The sequence below is a fragment of the Alosa sapidissima genome, chromosome 12 (genome assembly GCF_018492685.1).
Source record: "Alosa sapidissima isolate fAloSap1 chromosome 12, fAloSap1.pri, whole genome shotgun sequence".
Taxonomy (NCBI): Eukaryota; Metazoa; Chordata; class Actinopteri; order Clupeiformes; family Clupeidae; genus Alosa; species Alosa sapidissima.
This window is the reverse complement of record NC_055968.1, coordinates 3,871,791-3,890,926: the sequence shown is the minus strand read 5'-3', so window position 1 is coordinate 3,890,926 and position 19,136 is coordinate 3,871,791. Positions and strand designations below refer to the sequence as shown.

General features: G+C 48.9%; 1 protein-coding gene across 1 annotated transcript in view; it reads left to right on the top strand.

The window, feature by feature from the left end:
* pik3r3b (phosphoinositide-3-kinase, regulatory subunit 3b (gamma)) overlaps positions 1–17,700 on the top strand; it is a 157,260-nt gene extending 139,560 nt beyond the window's left edge. The window contains 9 exon segments of the mRNA XM_042056548.1: positions 11,092–11,203; positions 13,531–13,629; positions 13,769–13,949; positions 14,648–14,773; positions 14,951–15,093; positions 15,256–15,432; positions 15,724–15,798; positions 16,266–16,436; positions 16,784–17,700. Of these exon segments, the coding sequence (XP_041912482.1) occupies positions 11,092–11,203; positions 13,531–13,629; positions 13,769–13,949; positions 14,648–14,773; positions 14,951–15,093; positions 15,256–15,432; positions 15,724–15,798; positions 16,266–16,436; positions 16,784–16,988 (1,289 nt within the window). The 3' untranslated portion in view covers positions 16,989–17,700.
* Positions 17,701–19,136: the final 1,436 nt, after the last annotated feature.

Sequence of the window (19,136 nt, the reverse complement as noted above, 5' to 3'; positions counted from 1 at the left end):
TAGGACCTGCAGCCTTATATAAGTAAACCAGCCTTTATCTGTGATGAGATTATTAAAGATGACATATTTCTATGAATAAGAGGTTAAATGACCATGTCAATCTTATCTGTGGTATATGGGGGCGTTTAGGCATGACATAACATCAAAGATTTGAAGAAATTAGGCCTAACACTTTATTTGTGTATACAATACTTGGTGAACCTATCAACCATCAGTTACTAAACCATGTGATTTTTTAAAACAAATCTGCATATGAGAGTGCAGATTTCCACACCTGTACGCTATGATCATTTTCTCTACAAGCTACTTCATTTTCTGCAGACACCTGGTTCCCATGGTCACCACACATACACGGGTGCCTCCGTGTCCCCTGCGAGTTGAGCTGAGCAGGCACTGAGTTGCCTTACGGCAGCTAGTCCTACTGAGAGATATGTAAATCTGCCCATGCCAATGGGAAACAATCTAGGACAATTTAGGGTAATTTATGCAGTGTGTAAACAGCCACAAATGTAATTGTGCCTATCTATTGTATGTGATGAATTAGATGTTTCCATTGTTTTGTCCCAAAGACATACTGCGCAGCAGATCATGTGTTTCCCATAGCTTTTAGGGATTATCGCCCAATAGCTCATCAGCTTCCTCATCATTGCTAGGGACCCATCTGTCCCCGGGGCCAGTCAGACACAGACAGACAGTCGCAATTAAGCAAGTTTGACACACTTGACAGAGAGACTCCGTGTGTCAGGCACGAGCCATCTGGGTATTTCTTCACCGAGTCTTCCTTATGTTGCATTAAAGAGATTCATGCATTGTATGCATTGTCATTGTCACCCCCACCTTCTCCCGAATGTGGGTGGCAGTGGGGGGCTCGTCTCTTTTTGACAGACAGATCAGACGGATGAGCAGAGCGAGGCCACTGGCGAGAGGGGTGGAGTGCAGAACAGATTGGTTGTTTGTTCAGTGATTGTCTGAAACAGGCCACCAAGCTCTCCCATTTCCATTAGTGTGCCATTACATGGGGGGGGGGTAGAACCACCTCTGTTACACTGGACAATTGTATGTAAATTGTTTGCATAATCTAAATATTATTATATGTGGTTGCTGCTTAATGGGGCCTTTGGATTTTCAACCTGTAAATTGATGTGCTCTGCATCCTGTTTTACCTACCTCTAATGTAGGCTACTGCAATTAAGCCTACCTGTAGAGCTGATATGCTACATTTTTGGGGGGTATAAAATATATGTTTAAATAAATCAAATACATACATTTAAAGCGAGGATATACATTTTCAGGTTGCAAAGTATAACTTATTTACAGTTGTTTCCAGTTATGCATGCATTCTAATCTTCACATCTTTCTCACACTGTTTGTGTGTACTGTAGCCTATATGCGTAGGCTATTCGCTAAGTGGGTGGACGGGTTACCAGAGGTCGAAGACGTGTTCAGAATTTAGCTGAAGCCTCTGGTAGGCCTACACCTTCACTCTCCTTCTGCTGTCCGTCCCTTTGTCCCTCTTAGTAACTGTTCGACCAATGGAGTGTTAACTTGCGCTTTCCTTGCTTGCTCATTGGCTTGATAGGAACACGCGGCTGCAAAAAATGGAAATACAGACACTTTGGCAACAGAGTTGAAGTAACACCGGTGTTCCATTGGTTCCCAAATCTGGAGCCTGCGTGTTGCACGGCATCTAAGCTCAGCAAACGATCGAGGGGAGGGATATACCACTTCACGCCGAAATAGGGGGAGTAATAAATGATGTCACTATATGCACGGCTTATATCGCTTTAATTCAACAACAACGTAGTAGAAAATAGACCCCTCCGTGTTGTACTATCTTTGTTATATCCTAGAAAAACTCCAAGTCTCACAAGTTGCAGCTTGCTGATGCTGAGATATTTTCTCCGTGCCTCGTTTTTGTATTCCGGTGCCCCTGTGTGTCTCTGAGAAAATGGTATGTGCGAGATGATGTGAAAGGTTGCCTGCTTGGTCTTCTTGCACTTAAAATGATGACTACTGTTTCATCGCGAAAGAGCGGAGTAGATAGTAGAGCTGGCATCTACTTTCTGTTCTGTAGGACTGTTAATTTTTTTTATTAATGTTTGATCAAGTAGCGCAAGGACAGAGAAGCCTGGTGCTTTGACATAGGCTACTCACAGAAGATATTCTGAAGCAGGAATTCAGATAGCAGACTGTTCAAGTTGAGCTGAGCAAACCACGGTAGCTTGTTAGGTAGATAGCTATATTAAACCAGTCAAAAGATTTTATACATTGGACATTCGTCCATGTCCTCGTTTTCTAGCAACCCGGAAAGACAGATTTGCTTGTCAGATAAGCTTGTCATACGACATTGAAGTCAGACAATGTACAATACAGTGTGGAATACGGAGAAAGAAGACAATGACTGGCGAGACGTGATGATGCCATACTCAACAGAACTAATCTTTTACATTGAAATGGACCAACCACCAGGTACTTACTAGAGCGTATTATATTTTGTCTTATTTTCGTAAAGTTTCAAATGTTGTCTTGGATTCGCTGCCACAAACTTTTAAACACAGTCTAGCCTACGCTTGGCTCCGCGAAGGAGCAAGACTCAGGAGTTCATTAGCTGCAGTCCACTGTCCATTCTAGTCCCGCTAGCAGTATTTTTCCAGTGGCAGAAAAGTGAATGGCTCGATCATGAGACTCAGTCTCAGCTTTCTTTTACCCTTTTCCACATAGGCTACATGATGACTGGACTAACCATAGCGTCATTCCCAGTCCATTTAAAAAAAATCTCACGTTAAATTAAGCTATTTTCATACGTTTTGCGTGGTGTTGACATCAGTTTTACTTTGATTATTGTTAGCGTTAGACCCTAGGATGAGGATGGCTGATAGCTGACTGGTGCTGCAGAAGTTAGATGTAAGCACTGCTATTACCAGGGTGCCAGAGACCTATAGCTATTTAACTCGTAAGCAAGCATCTGCAACTGACATTATATAGTCTGTCCATAGCTTACATCTGAACTAGTTCTAAGTCATATTGAACTAACTGCACTGTCTTGTGTAGAATTTGTCATCTATGGGATGTAATGAATTGGTGAAACAGGGTTGCCTGATGGATGGTTCAGCGGTGCCTGATGCCTCTGTTGTAGCACTGTCGAAATTATCGGACAGTTTTGTTAATATGCATTCACACGGAAAGGCATCAGATCTGGCAGACTTAGGAGGCATAATGTCAGTTCATTCATTTAGAAACCAGTTCCCCAGACGTAACGCCGTAGCACAGTGGATGGCTGCTGGGCTTTGTTCTCTCATTACATTTCCTATCCCGTCTGCGCCTCTGCACACACGCATAAACCTTTGCGCTGTCTTTAATGCATAGTAGCCTACTGAATATTTGAATCTCTGAATTGTTGCTTTCCCGAAGTGAATGGCGTAGCCTAGGTCCAGTTCAGTTGGTTGGGGGATGGGTCCGACAGATATTTGAATACCTTGTGTTAAAGTCAAAGACAACCCTCCTCTGTTGATGCCTGATTGTGTCCACTTAAATACATTCATCTGTCCGTGTCTGCACAGTGTACAGCGAACCCGTAGCTTGATGTATTCATTTCACGAACTTGATCTGTTCTCAGAGAATTTTTAAGTATCATATTCACCCCCCCCCCCCCCCCCCCATCTAATTAATGTTGCAGCTGTAAAAGAGTGTAACACTAACTGTAGCCCGCAGCTGTGTTATTCTGTTTCTCTCTATATGCCTTACGTTCTTTTTACAGCTGTCGTAGAAAGTAACCTCTTTCTGTAGGCTAGTCGGATGGATGGTAGGGTACTGGGAAAACGGGATTCATTCTATTTTACATGCAATCTAGCCATGCAATGGTACATCTTTGAAAGTCGTCCTGGCTAAAGCGCTTTACACATGGATGCCTATAGGCAGTAGCCAGATCCTCTATGTTAGTAAAGTGGTGATTTTCTTTCTTTTTTTGTCAGTAGTCTTTCAGGGTGATGTCATTGACTAGAGAATGGGCTCTGTGTAGGAGGCACATAGACATGACGACAAAGGATCATTAATCAGGAGCTTTAGCTATCCCATAAATGAGCGACCGCTTTATGTGTGTGCATATAAGCATTTCTGCAAGGAAAAATATTCCTACCTTTATTTTAGACTCCATAGAGCCACTTTTTAGTGCATGTCACATGCCTTAGATGCATCGGACCATGCTTTACTTGGCAGAGAAATCTGACATAACAAGTTTGAAAGACTTAATTTAGAGGCTTGAAAAGTGATCATTAATAACAAGGCTGTGTGTCTGGATTATGCGTTGCAATGCATGGTTGAAAAGAATGACAGGTGATGTCTCCTTGCAAAAGGTTCTTGTGGCTTAGGAAAGTCTACCAAAAACGTGCAGGCAGGCTACATGCTCCAGTCCCCGAGTGCTAAACAGCCCCACTGCTTCATCAGCCTTCATGTTGATGGTGCGCACAATTGGCCAGGCAGAGAGCCTGATAAGATGCTGCACTAGCTGCAGGTGCTCAGGCAGCACGTTGACCCTGGTGTGGCACACAAAGCAGTAGGTTGGAGCAGGATTGGCAACAACACAGGGAGGCCCCCATAAGTGTGCGTAAAGGTTTTATGAAGTGAACACTCCTTATGCTTTTTCATAGTCCCTCATTCATAGCCATCTTATTTTGTTTACACAGACACACACAAATACACGCCAGTGTTTCCCATACTGTACATTGACTTATTTGTGGCGGCCCACCACAATATCAACATTGACCACCACACAATGATTTTCCAGGTTGTACTAAATTGTGCTTAAATCTGGTTCGCATCATAACCACGCTGTGCTAATTTGTTAAGAACTGTTGTATTCAAGTTAATTCCGCAAACCAACCACCACAAATGGAATTCAATTCTGTGGGAGACACTGCACGCACATAAGCATTTGTGTTATTGTCTTGTCTTAATATGACGCAAGCTGAGTTAGAGGACACCTGGTGTGAGATGGAGAGAGAGACCTGGTGGGAGATGGAGAGAGAAATGGATGAGCATCCCTGCAGCTGTTCATCAGAATATTTATTACAGAGGAATTGAGATGAGAGAGAGAGTGTGTGTGTGTGTGTGTTGCACATGCGAATTGGTAGTGTGTTTTCTCTGATGGCTTTGTATCCATCACATTGGTAGGAGCCACACAGGTGTTGTTAATGCCCCAGGGGAAAGTTGGTCTGGGCGTATGCCCACCAGGCGGTTACTCCCAGCAGCCTGTGTGTGTGTGCACGGGGCACTGCTGGAGGAGGGGCCGGTGGCAGCGGTGGTGGTCAGATGAGAAATGGGCTGAATCTCTACCGCAGAATTCCACTGAATTTGTGGAAAAGTCCGAGTCTATTTTCATCCCCGTTGCTAAAATGGGGACATAATGGGCTGTGATGTCATGGAGTGGGTGTTCCTAAGGCTCTCTGGTGTCGTGAAACGTCCTGTGTCTTCTGGGCTCTGTGTTCATCCCCACACACACACTGCGTCTCTGTGAGCCAGTGGAGGCTTTGTGGTCCATTCTGCGCTCAGGCTTCTTGTCCCCATAGGTGTGTGGGGGTTGGGGGGGGGGGATGGGGGGCGGGGGGGTCTGTACTGCTCTGTACTACTTGTGAGTCCTGGTGGCCTTCATGATGGGAAAGAGTGGTTTAGGGATGCTGCTCTCCTGTCGGTCGTGGCCCCTGGCCCCCCCACCCCGTCTGTGTCTTCTGTCCTCACTGCCCCAGATCATGAGGGAGACATGTTGAGTTGAGAACGGAAATTCACTGCAATACATGCATCTGTTTGTTTCTCTTATTCCCTCTTTCTGTCTCTCTCTCTCTCCATTCAATCCATCTGATGGTGCCGCACGCTACCTTCCTCTGTGGTGCACGCAATCCGTGCACTCTTTCACAATAGGAAATGACCCGCTGCTGCTCCGGGCGGTGCGTGTGTTTGTGTGTCTGTGTGTTTTATTTTTCTAAAGCTTGCGCTGGTTTGGGGGAAGTGGGCCGTGAGGCGGGGGTTTTAATTTCCACACACAGAGATGTCCCCGCTCCTCGTCTGCCAGTGGTCCTGCTCCGGTGTGTGAGCTGGAGAGAGGGGGAGAAAGACGCTGCAATCGCTCTCACTGAAGCCTGCGTGCAGACTCACTGACTTGATATATGATGGGGTGGGGGGGGGGGGGGTATAGCCTCCCCCACGCACCATTCCCAGAGGATTGTCTTTCTCTGCCTCCCCCTCCCTCCTTCCCTCCCTCTCCCTTTCTTCTCGCTGCATCGTCAGAGACTGGAGGTGTGTGGCCGCCTCCTCTGCCCTCCCATTGGCCGCTGCTCTCTCCATTCAGAGCAGCGCGCAGGCAGATTTAGCTCCTGAGCGTCGCTCGCCGGCTCCTCAGTCTCACACAGGCAACTGGAGAGAGAGGAACAGAGGAGGAGAGACAGGGAGGGAGGGAGATAAGGAGAGAGAAAGAGAGAGAGAGGGGGAGAGAAAGAAAGAGAGAGAGAGAGAGAGAGAGAGAGAGAGAGAGAGAGAGAGGAGGAGTGGATTACGGACGGACAACAGGCAGGAAGTCCAGCTCCACATGCAGCTGAAAGAGAGTCCAGAAGAGGATGGTAGGACTGACACGTCTCTGCTTTTTCGGCTTTCTCTTCTTCAGCCTGTCTTTCTTTCCTTCTCTTCTTCAGCCTGTCTTTCTTTCCTTCTCTTCTTCAGCCTGTCTTTCTTTCCTTCTCTTTTTCAGCCTGTCTTTCTTTCCTTCTCTTCTTCAGCCTGTCTTTCTTTCCTTCTCTTCTTCAGCCTGTCTTTCTTTCCTTCTCTTTTTCAGTCCTCTCTTTCTCTGTGTCTTTGTTGTTGAGTCTTTGTTTCTTTCCTCCTTTTCTCTTTGCTGTCGCTCATGTGTGTGTCCTTCCTTATTCTCTGCCTTCTCTCTGCTCTTGGGCTTGGATTGGGACTGTGTACAAATAGGACTTCAGGCTCATGCCTCTTAATGTAAGCTGTTGGACATGTCCAGGCATACAAGTCAGTGCAGAGAGGGAATGTGTGTGTGTGTGTGTGTGTGTGTGTGTGCGTGCGTCTGTGAAGCCTTAGGCATGCAGTCAGTCTAGATACATCTGTTTAGAATGAATTAAACCCGAGGTACACACTGACTGGTGTGTGTGTGTGTGTGTGTGTGTGTGTCTGTGTGTGTGTGTGTCTGTGTTTCTGTGTGTGAGTGTTCGTTCGTTCTGTTCTGGTGTACAGCCTGGTGTGTGTGTGTGTGTGTGTGACAGTTCCCTGCTTTCTGAACACTGGGCTAGAGCTTGTCTTGGTTTGTGTTGATATGGTGTGTGAGTATGTGAATTCTCATGCTGTGGTGTCGGTCAGTCAGCTCCAGATCTTTAGTGCCTGTAGTTAGGGGCAGTACACCCATGGGGTCGAGGTGTCGGATGGAGTCTAGTGCCTCTGGGTCCTAGAGCTGTGGTCAGTGTAATGATCAGGAGAGGCTCAGTTCTGTCTCGTGTTCATCTTCTCACACACACTCTCCACACATTTAGAGTGATTTCATGAATTTCAAGTTTCCTGTATGCATTCAGAGTGTCATTTGTGTAATTATTATGCTAATACTGGATGTCCCATTCACTGTCATGTGGGCCGACATCCATGGGGATTTAAAGGGCTGGTGTCTTTTATAATGCTTTTTTAATGTGGGCCATCGTATACGCACACACAGACTGACACACACACACACACACACACACACCACACACACACCACACACACACCGAATGTGAATGTTGAGTGACACTCTCATTCCTCTTTGCCACACGTCCATTCACATGCTAATACACAGTTAGTAAGGCGCCCTAATTTGTCTGCACACTTCGGGTTGTGCGGGCATGTGTCAGTGGAAGGGACCTGGGGGGGGGGGGGGGGGGGGCTGGAGATGGTGTCTGGTTTGGACAGCTGGAGGGGGGAGTCACCCCATCCCCTCCTGTCATCCCGCTCAGAACGGTTCCCTGTGTCAGATGATGCTAAAAATCGCTTCACTTCACTTTTTCTCATTCGGGATGTGTGTTGGAGGTGGAGGTTCTAAAAAAATTAAGAGAAGCAGTGAAGGAGGGGGAGAGAGAGAGAGAGAGAGAGGGCGCAGTTGTGCTGGGGTTCCTTTGTTCTGTGCTGCTATGCTGCATGATGTTCTAGCAGTGCTCCACTCTGTGACTTGTCTGTCCACATCGCTTATCTCCCAGCTAGCGGAGCACTGTTGTCCTGTCCAGGCTTACTGGCTTAACTAGTTAGGGCTTGCTGTGGAAGGGTTGTGTGTGTGTTTTGTTGTAGCTCCTTTGTGTTCAGTTGGTGGGTGCTAGGGAGCTCTACTGACGGAAGGCTGTGCGCGTCTCCTGTTATCTTCCTCTTCACTCATTCCTCTCTTCTCTTTTACTCCACACTGTCCATCCTCCTTTCATCTCCCTCTCCTCTCTCCTCCCCTCACCATGTTCCTCCTCTCCTCTTCTCCATACTCTCATATGATTGGTTAATGTTGTTGAACACATACAGAGATGAAGAGGTGGACAGACAGATGGACAGACAGGGAGAGTTAGCCTATATGACCTCTGTGACAGTTGGACAAGAAGTTTGAAGTTTGAGCCCCGTTCTTGCACCTGCCTTTAGTTTCTCCATGAAAGAGGAGAGGGAGAGGGAGAGGGAGAGGGAGAGGGAGAGGGAGAGAGGGAGAGAGGGAGAGAGAGAGGGAGAGAGGATTTGAGCTCCTATCTCTCTGTTGGAATGAGGGAGGGAGTGAGCGAGAGAGGAGGGGGAAGCCCACGCAGGCATTTCCCTTTGCTCTTGGCAGGCTGCTGCTCTGCTCCTGGGCTCCTCAATGGGGCTTTGTGACCAAGTGAAATGCATCAGCCCTCTCTCCTGGTGTGTGTGTGTGTGTGTAAATGTATTGTAGTGTTTGTCTCTAGATTTCCTTACATAGGCACTTGTTGCCGTGTCTCTCTCTCTCTCTCTCTCTCTCTCTCTCTCTCTCTCCTAAAAGCTAAATGTTCCTTTTTCCTGCCACAGCTTCCTGCCACTTTTCCTCTCCTTGAATGTGAAAGGTGTATGTGTGTGTGTGTGTGCGTGCATGCTGTGGGCGTGTGTGTGTGTGTGCACTTGCAGGCGCACCTGCAGTGGGAGGGTGTGTGTGCGTCGGTCAGGAGGGTGCGCAGCTCTCACTGGTGGAGACGGCTCACCCCATTGCTGCCTCCTGTCTGTACAGTGACCTGCTGCCCCACCCCACGCTCACCCCCCTCACACACACACACACACACACCCACACACACCCATGGCTTTCAGCAGCAGAGCCCTCCTGTGTCCGTCACTCAGTAAGTCAGCCAGCCGAACGCAACGGCTGCCTTTAATTAATGAGCCATCTGAAAGAAAACCATTCATGCCCTTTCCTGCTCCCTCTCTCCTTCCCTCCCTCCCTCCCTCCCTCACTATCTGTCTCTCTCTTTCTCCCCTCTTTGAAAAAGCTGCTGGGATATTAGCACAGTGTTGAGTCCACTTGACTTCAGATGCAGCTCTGTGAAGTTCTCACTAAGGAAAGTGTGTGTGTGTGTGTGTGTGTGTGTGTGAAGTTGAATGACTGATTTATGTTGTATCCCTTCTCTGTTGTTGGCACTGGTTGGCTGGACCCTGGGTGGCCCTTTTTGTCCAAGGGTCTGGTCCTGGTCAGTTTGCCTGGTCATGGACCTACACTGTATGATTATGGTGAACTCAACCCCTTCTGTGTTGTCTTCTATGGGATGTGAACATGCAGTTGAGGCTGTATACATGACTGGGATGGGGGGCGAGGGTGACTGGTTCAGGGGGAGTACTGCCACACACACACACACACACATACTGCTACTTCTGTGCCCTCTCCTCTTTTTGCTGCACCTTGCTTGGCTTAGAAAGGTTTACTGAAGTCTCTTAACTACCCCAACCCCCCACCCCATCCCACACACAGACACACACACAGACACACTCAATCTTACCACCTCAGCAGTGCTGGGCAGGAAGCGGTTTATTTATCTGCCAGCTGAGCCGAGGCTCTGGAGGAGAAATATGGCAGCCCAGTGTACTGCCAGGAGGGGAGCTGAGGGGACAAGCTACTGTTGGCACACACACACACCCCACAATCACACTCGCCAAGTGAAACCACAACAGCATCAACATCTTCTTTCTATTCCCGTCAGCTGTTGTGTCAGCAGCATGATCTTTTTTTCTTGAATGTTTATACAGCAAATAGAGGTGACACCACACTGAACACGTCCGCAAGTCAGGAGACAGCCTCTCAGCACACGCTTACACACACACACACACACACACACACACACACACACACACACACACACACACACACACACACACACACACACAGAGTTTTCAACTCTGTCTACACACCCATACATGGGAAGAGGATGACATTGTGTGTGTGATGACCTCCTTTTGAGCTGTGTGTGTGTGTGTGTACTCTCTTGCTTTTAGTTTGTAAATGTATTATAGAAAGTGGATGTGTGTGCTTGTGCATGAGGGATTGTGTGTGTGTGTGTGTGTGTGTGTATGTGAGAGAGGTGGTGTGCGGTGTCCTCGAGTGGTGGAATTGGGGATTTCCAGCTCAGCAGGAGGCTGGGCTGGATGTCTCCTCTAATCGGGCTGACCAGTGCTCTCGCCCCCCCCCCCTCCACTTCCTGTGAGCCCAAACCCCCACCTCCACCTCCACCCTCCCCGTCACGTCATGCCACACGCCAGTCACGTCCTGTCACACGCCACAGCACAGCGCCGCAATCACACATCTGGCCTTATGTTTCTTGTTTACTAGCTCATCTGCAACACATCCACTTTCAGAGACATACTGCTGTGCGTGTGTGTGTGTGTGTGTGTGTGGAAACATGCAGGAGAAATCAGGATATCTTAAGAATGCCTCTGGAGCAGTCATGTGATGGAACATCAAAAGACTAAATTCTCCCTCTCTCTTTCTCTTTCTTTCTCTCTCTCTCTCTCTCTCTCCTCTCTCTCTCTCTCTCTCTCTCTCTCTCTCTCTCTCTCTCTCTCTCTCTCTCTCTCTCTCTCTCTCTCTCTCTCTCTCAGCTCTTCCTCCCAAGCCGGCCAAGCCCATGACGCCGGTGAGCAGTAACGGGGTGAAGGAGGGCGCCAGCCAATCGCTACAGGAGGCCGAATGGTACTGGGGAGACATATCGAGGTGAGACCCCTGACACACACACACACACACACACATACATACACATACACTAAAGATGTTATTGCTGCGTAGGTGGTGTTAAAAGACTGAAAGCACAATGCGCCCATCCAGAAGTTTTTTTTTTTTTTTTTAGGATCAGGTGTTTCTTACAGCACCCTCTTGAGCTCCTTAAAACCACTCACTTCACATTCTTCACTTTGAGCTTTTGCACCGGGGCCTTGGGCACACAAACCCCCTCTTTTAGCCTCCATGCTCAGCCGCAGACTGAAGGCCTTCTCTCAGCACCCCCATCAAAGCTCAGGAGGCCATTTAGGGTGACCCCTTTAAGAGGCAGCTGCTCATCAAGCAATTTTCTCTCCCGAAAAGCCTCTCCCTGTCCCTCATACTGGCCATGAAAGCCTGCCAGTGAACTTCTCCCTTTCGATCTCTCCCTCCCTCCCTCATTCTCTCTCTCCCTCCCTCGTTCTCTCCCTCCCTCCCTCGTTCTCGCTCACTCGCTCGCTTACCCCCACAGGCATGACTGTCTGGCAGCTGCTCTAGATTAACAAGATGGGGGGAGTATAGGGCAGAACAAATAGAGAGGGAGAAAAAAAGAGAGAGAGGCAGAGGGAGAAAAATCCTGGGATGGTACAGCCTGATTTCAACACCCTTTTTAACAGATTAAAGTGCCCAGTCTGACCCATTTGAGGTCTTTGTGTGTGTGTGTGCGTGTGTGTGTGTGAGAGAGAATTTGCACACGTTTGTGTGTGTGTGAAGCTCAGACACCGGCTAAAGCTGCTCAAAGGCATCTGGAGTGTCCAGAGAGTGTACACACACACACACACACACACACACACAAACTTGCACATGCATGCACGCGTCTGCACACGCATACACACGTGCATGCCTTCACACACACTCTCCTGTCAGGCCTCAAGAAATGAGGCGCCCCTCAAGACCTCTTGCAGTCATGCGAGTAGCCAGACTGGGGCAAGCAACACAATAGCAGGTTCATTCAACCAGCAGCTTCATGCTGAAACCTCAGTGGTCTACACCAAATTGGCACTCACAGCCAGAAAATGTGTAGTGTACTATATAATCATGAGTACAGTATACTATGTAAAATGTGTACTAAGCACAATGCCCAGCCCTGATGGGGTGTGTGTGTGTGTGTGTGTGTGTGTGTGTGTGCTGCTGTGGGCTGCACGTCTAGCAGGCTGGAGCCTGGCGTGGCGTCTGCAGTTTTGGCTCGGCTTGACTTTCACGCTCTGATTGCTCACATGATTCAGCGGCCTTTTATGTGTGCGCTCCAACTAGGGCAGACACCCCCCCTCGCGTTGAGTCGGAAGTACCTAGCCAAAGCGTCGATGGGGATTTTTGGGAAGGGTGTGAAGTTTGCCCCTATTCCCAGTGCTTCAGTGCTGCCTGGAGGGGCGTCTGTCTGCCTGCCTCTCTCTCTCAGCCTCAGGTGCATCATGGGAGATGGTGCAGAAGCAGCGCTGTGTCATCGCCTGCTCTCCTCTCCTTCCTCTCTTCCTCGCTCCCTCGCTCTCCTCAGCCTGAGGCTAAATATAGGTCAGCCACAGGGAGGTCAGCTGAGCAGAGAGGCCAGGAAGTGCAAGAGCAAGGAAAGAGGGAGAGGAGAAGAGTGTGTGTCTGAGGAATAGAGAGAGGGAGAAGGAAAGAGAGAGATAGAGAGAGAGAGGGCAAGGGAAGAGAAGGGAGGCAGAGAGAGGAGTTTGAGCAGACTGGAGAACACATGTGGGCCAAGTTGCTCTGGCAGACAGTGTGACCCAGCACATCAGCAGCAGCAGCAGGAAGAGGAGGAGGAGGAAGAGGAGTGGAGAGGGTCTGTGGAGGAGTGGAGAGGGTCTGTCTGCTCCTCGGACTCACAAAGCTAGGGCAGGGAGGGGGGGACTGGCCTCAGGGGTCAGTGCCCTTGGACAGTGGGTGCTTGCACTAAGCTTGCCTGGAGTGTGTGTGTGTGGGGGGGGGGGGGGGGGTGTGTGTCTGCGCTAGATGGACGGGGCTTTAACATCCATCCCAGAGCGTCCCCAGCCTAGACGGCTACAGCAGACTGTGTGGTCACAGGCCAGTGGCTGCTCCTCCAGCCACCCCAAACACAGACGTGTGTGTGTGTGTGTGTGTGTGTGTGTGTGTGTGTGTGTGTGTGTGTGGCGGAGACCAAGTGGGAAGTCTTTTGTTTCTTACCTCTACCTGCTAATTACTCTGTGACTTCACTTTGTCTGCCATCTGTGCACTGACCCAGTCTTTCCCTCTTTCTCTCTCCCTCCCTCTCTTCTTTCTCTCCCTCCCTCTCTTCTCTCTCTCTCTCCACCCGTCTGTAGGGAAGAGGTGAACGATAAGCTGAGAGACATGCCAGATGGGACCTTCCTGGTGCGGGACGCCTCCACTAAAATGCAGGGTGACTACACGCTAACACTGAGGTATGCCTCTTTCACAGGCCATACAGTACGTTACACACTAGACTCAGGACTACTCTTTTCCATATTTATTCTCTACCGTTTCTGAACGGTGCTTACTGTAACTGTCCACCCAACTGACCTGTCCTGCTCTGGCCCACAGGAAAGGTGGGAACAACAAGCTGATAAAGATCTACCACCGCGATGGGAAATACGGCTTCTCGGACCCGCTGACCTTCAGCTCCGTGGTGGAGCTCATCAGTCACTACAGACACGAGTCCCTGGCCCAGTACAACACCAAGCTAGACGTCAAGCTCATGTACCCCATCTCCAGATTCCAGCAGGTATGCACACACACACACACACACACACACACACACACACACACACACACACACACACACACACACACACACACACACACACACACACACACCTCCTCCTCCTCCTCAGGTTTCTCTCCCTCCCTCCTCCATTCATCCTTCCTTCCAAATGAGGGAACGCTGAGGCAGCAGGTTCATGTGGAATAAAACACAGTCTGTCACTCAGAGCCACAGCCTTGTGCACATGCACTTGAACACACTCTCTCTGTCTCACACACACAACCACACACACACACACACACACACACACACACACACACACACACACACACACACACACACACACACACACACACACACACACAACCACATTCACACATACACAGACAGGGAGAATAAATAATCACATGTATCCACACTGCAGTGGTTTTTTCTTTTTCCCTCATTCCGCTCCGAGCGCTGCTGGCATCTGTCCCACGCACTCAGGTGTTCATTATTCAGAGAGACACACACACACACACACACACACCAGAAGAAACCCCACTGCTTAGGGGACCTGCACTCTTATTAATGATTCCTGGAAAAAAAATATCCCCGCACTGTAAGCAAAATCTATGGCACCGTGAGCAGTTTTCCTCAACCCCGTACATCATGGTTCTCAGCGGTGAATATCAATAACCCCCCCCCCCCCTTCGCTCTGCCCCCCCCCCCCTCTCCAGGACCAGCTGGTGAAGGAGGACAACATTGATGCTGTGGGGAAGAAACTGCAGGAGTATCACAATCAGTATCAGGAGAAGAGTAAAGAGTACGACCGGCTGTACGAGGAGTACACCAAAACCTCACAGGTACAGAGCAAACCCTCATCGCACCGCACCGGACCGCAACACACTGCAACACACTGCAACGCACTGCAACACACTGCAACGCACTGCAACACACTGCAACACACACCTCTGTGTTGGAGTGCTATGGCTTCACGGGCACGGGAGTCATTTGCTTTGTCCTCTTGCCTCTCTCTACAGGAGATTCAGATGAAGCGGACGGCCATCGAGGCCTTTAACGAGACCATCAAGATCTTTGAGGAGCAGTGCCATACGCAGGAGCGCTACAGCAAAGAGTACATCGAGCGCTTCCGCCGCGAGGGCAACGACAAGGAGATCGAGCGGTGAGTGACCACTCCACTAACAGGACACAGGATGGATGCTGTGTCGGTTGGATTAGGATGCCATTGCTCAGTAGCATCTAAGGCATGTGCCAATCAATTCGTTGTTAGTGGTTAGTGCGGGTTTCAGTGCTGACCTCTCCTCTGTCCATCATGGTGCTCCAGGATCATGATGAACTACGAGAAGCTGAAGTCTCGGCTGGGAGAGATCCACGACAGTAAGATCCGGCTGGAGCAGGACCTGAAGACCCAGGCCATGGATAACCGCGAGACCGACAAGAAGATGAACAGCCTGAAACCAGACCTCATACAACTACGCAAGATCAGGGACCAGTACCTTGTGTGAGTGTGGGCCCCGGGGCTGGGGTCCTGGGGAGTCGGGGTAGGGTTTGGACCATGGGGCTCTGGGAATGAATATTTAGACATGTATCACTGGAGTGGGGGTAGGGTTTGGACTGTGGGGCTCTGGGAATGAATGTTTAGACATGTATCACTGGAGTGGCTGTAATGAGTGTGGCTAGTGTGATTTGTCCTGTAGTATGTGTGTGTGTGTGTGTGTGTGTGTGTGTCCACACGTATCAATAGTAATTTTCCTTGTTCCCCTCCCCTCTCTCTCTCTTTCTCCTGATGCAGCTGGCTCAATCACAAAGGTGTGCGTCAGAAACGAATTAACGACTGGCTGGGGATCAAGAATGAGAACACAGACGAGTGAGTTGATTTACTGGGGGGGCTTTTCTTTTAGCCCACAGGGCTGCACATTGAGGCCTCAGGACCACACACTCTCCAGCACATCAGGGCCCACCACAACCCACACACACACACACACACACACACAGAGAGAGAGAGATCAGTAGCCACACACTACATACTCTACATAACACAGAATGAGGACACCCCACACACACCACACTATTCTCACTATGCACACACACTGGGAGATGTACCCGGCACTCTTCAGCACACACACTCAGGAACACAGCTCTCCACACATCCAGCACACACTGCATATCTCCCTGGGAGCAAAGCTGGCTCATGTTGTCACAGTGTCAAAAGCAAACCTGTTATCCCTGTATCCACTTGATCTAGCCATGGCTAATCTGCATAGGTGTACCTAGGTGCATTAAGGTGTACAACCTGTTCTGTGTGTTAACACCTGTGGCCTGTCCTGTGTGCAGTGCCTACTTTGTGAGCGAGGAGGACGAGAACCTGCCCCACTACGACGAGAAGAGCTGGTTCGTTGGGGACCTGAACCGCACGCAGGCCGAAGATCTGTTACTGGGGAAACCAGACGGAGCCTTCCTGATCCGCGAGAGCAGCAAGAAGGGCTGCTACGCCTGCTCTGTCGTGTGAGTAGTCACCTCCAACGCCACTCCTACTGGAGCACCTAGACACTGGAGAAACCTACTGCACTAATAACCTAGTCCTAATGCACTAATAACCTAGTCCTAATGCACTAATAACCTAGTCCTAATGCACTGATAACCTAGTCCTAATGCACTAATAACCTAGTCCTAATGCACTGATAACCTAGTCCTACTGCACTGATAACCTAGTCCTAATGCACTGATAACCTAGTCCTACTGCACTAATAACCTAGTCCTAATGCAGTGTACTGCACTGTTTTATTTTCATCATCACTGTATAATCCATTAAGTGTATAGAAATGTAACTCTGTGTGTGTGTCTGTGTGCAGTGTGGACGGCGAGGTGAAGCACTGTGTGATCTACAGCACGCCGCGGGGCTACGGTTTCGCCGAGCCCTACAACCTGTACAGCAGCCTGAAGGAGCTGGTGCTGCACTACCACCAGACGTCTCTGGTCCAGCACAACGACTCGCTCAACGTGCGCCTCGCCTACCCTGTGTATGCACAGATGCCCTCCACGACAACACGCAGATGAAGCCTCCCTCCTCCCCAAACTTACCCCCCCCCCCCCTCCCCCCACCGGCCCGCACGCACCTGCCCACAGAGCGGGGGTGCAGGGGGCCCCTCTAACCGCCCTAGGAGGGAGGCCGAGAGAAAGAAACTCAGAACACTTGCTGCGACACACACGTTAGCCACCTTGGAGTTATATATTTTTACGAGAACAATTTTTTTCGGAGGGCATTCTTTATAAAGACTGCTTGATTTGCACAAGGAGAAAAGTTTAAAAAAAAGTTTTAAATGTTTGTGAATGTGAAAAAAACAAAAGGACACAGAAGACCCGAGTTCAGGTTGTTACACCCCACACCCCACCCCACCCCCGCTGCTACCTAAACTCCAGCTGGGACTTTTTTTTTTGTCTTTCTTTTTTTCTTTGCTTTCTTATAAATCACTCCTTTTTCCGCGTGGTTTGTTTTCTCTACATATATGCTTTCTGTCTTCTCCTCTGTCATATTCATGCCTTTTGTTTTGATTTGCTCTGCCTGCTCTCCAGTTTGCTAAGATGGAAAGAGAGGATAGCATCAGCTCAGTCTTCTGTTTGTCGCTTGTCATTTATTTCCCTTCTCATTCCTGCTCTCCTTTTGTTGTTGTTTTTTTAAAGAACAGAATAATGAAGCAAAACAAATGTAGCAAATGGAAGCCTGCCACATTCCCCCAGACGACTCCCAGGTGGGGAGGGGAAAGTGGCAGGTGGGGGCGGGGGAGGGTGGGGGTTTGATAAGAGAGCGAGTGGGCACAAGAAAAAGACTGTTTTCTAGTCTTAAAGGTGAGGTGGGAAGAGAAGGCTGTTTTTCTACACAGTTCTGACCTTAGTGTTGGGTTTCTTTGTCCGCTTGCTGGATCCTTCTAGTTTGGGTTTGTCTTGGTGCATTGGTTTGATGCAGCATAGAAGACGATGTTACAGTCCAGTACAGAGACCAAAGTTTGCGTGGGAGTGGGGTGGGGGGCAGAGTTGTCCACCAAGTTTTTTTTTTTTTTTTTTTTTTTTTTTACTTTGTTTGCTTTTTGACATGGTTGTAGCTTTTTATTACCTAGAATCTTTTAATACTTTTCATGGGGGAAAGCGAAAGCTAGCTTAATGCTAACAGTCACATGCTGACACTCACTCTGAAGCTTGCTTTGAGTTAGATGGGAGACACAGAGGTGACAGCCCAATCTTGAAAGCACTTATTTAACAGCGTCTTATTTATAAGCATGCCAGTTGCAGCATTTGGGCATCCCCACCCCAAAAAGAAAAACCTCCCTGGCCTAGCAAGTGAAGGAACTCACTGAAATCCTCTTGTAGGAGAGACTTTTATTTAGCTTTTCCAAGTGTCCATATATGCTAATGTCTGTTTCCAGGAAGAATTCCTGGACTAGTATGTATCCCTAACGACTGAGTAACTTTGAAATCCTCAGTGCAGTGTACATGGCCGGTTTAAAGGTTCAGCACGTGAAGGAGACTTGAGTGCTTTTTCGAACACAGAAACTAAGGAAAAAAACTTGAAGCTACAGTCCAGCAGGTGTTAGGTGTCTGGCCCAGACATGCTCCGTGGCACAGACACCTAGATAATCATTTACCCCCCACACACTTTTATTTAGTTCTTCAACAGAAACGACTCCAGCTTTTTTGTCTCGTACTGGTGCTTGACTTTTGTAACCAGTGACCACGTTTAGTTTTGGCTGCCTGTTGAAAGATTTTTTTAAAAATGTCACACAATAAAACTTTTTAAAAACTGAACAAACTCAAAAATTATCACCTGCTCAGTGTACATTTTTTCCATCATGCTTGCGTTGAACTGACCCCTCTGTCTTTTTTGCTGCTGGCTGCTGGGCCTGGCTTCTCTACCACCAGCCATTAGTCCCCCACTCGGTGGCTCTGCTGGGCTCTCTCTCTCTTTTTTCTTTTCTTCACTCTGCTCTCTGATCTCTCCATTCAGATGATCTGCAGACAGTCCCAAGTAGCGTTTAACAGCCACAGTCATGCACTCTCAACCCCAACCCATCTCTCAGGTGGTGTGTGTGTGTGTGAGCCTGCTGCATGTGGTCAGCACGGCTTTCACTGTCGGGATCTGGTCTCAGACACTGGGCCTGAGCACAGACTGCACACACACACACACACACACACACACACACACAGACACAC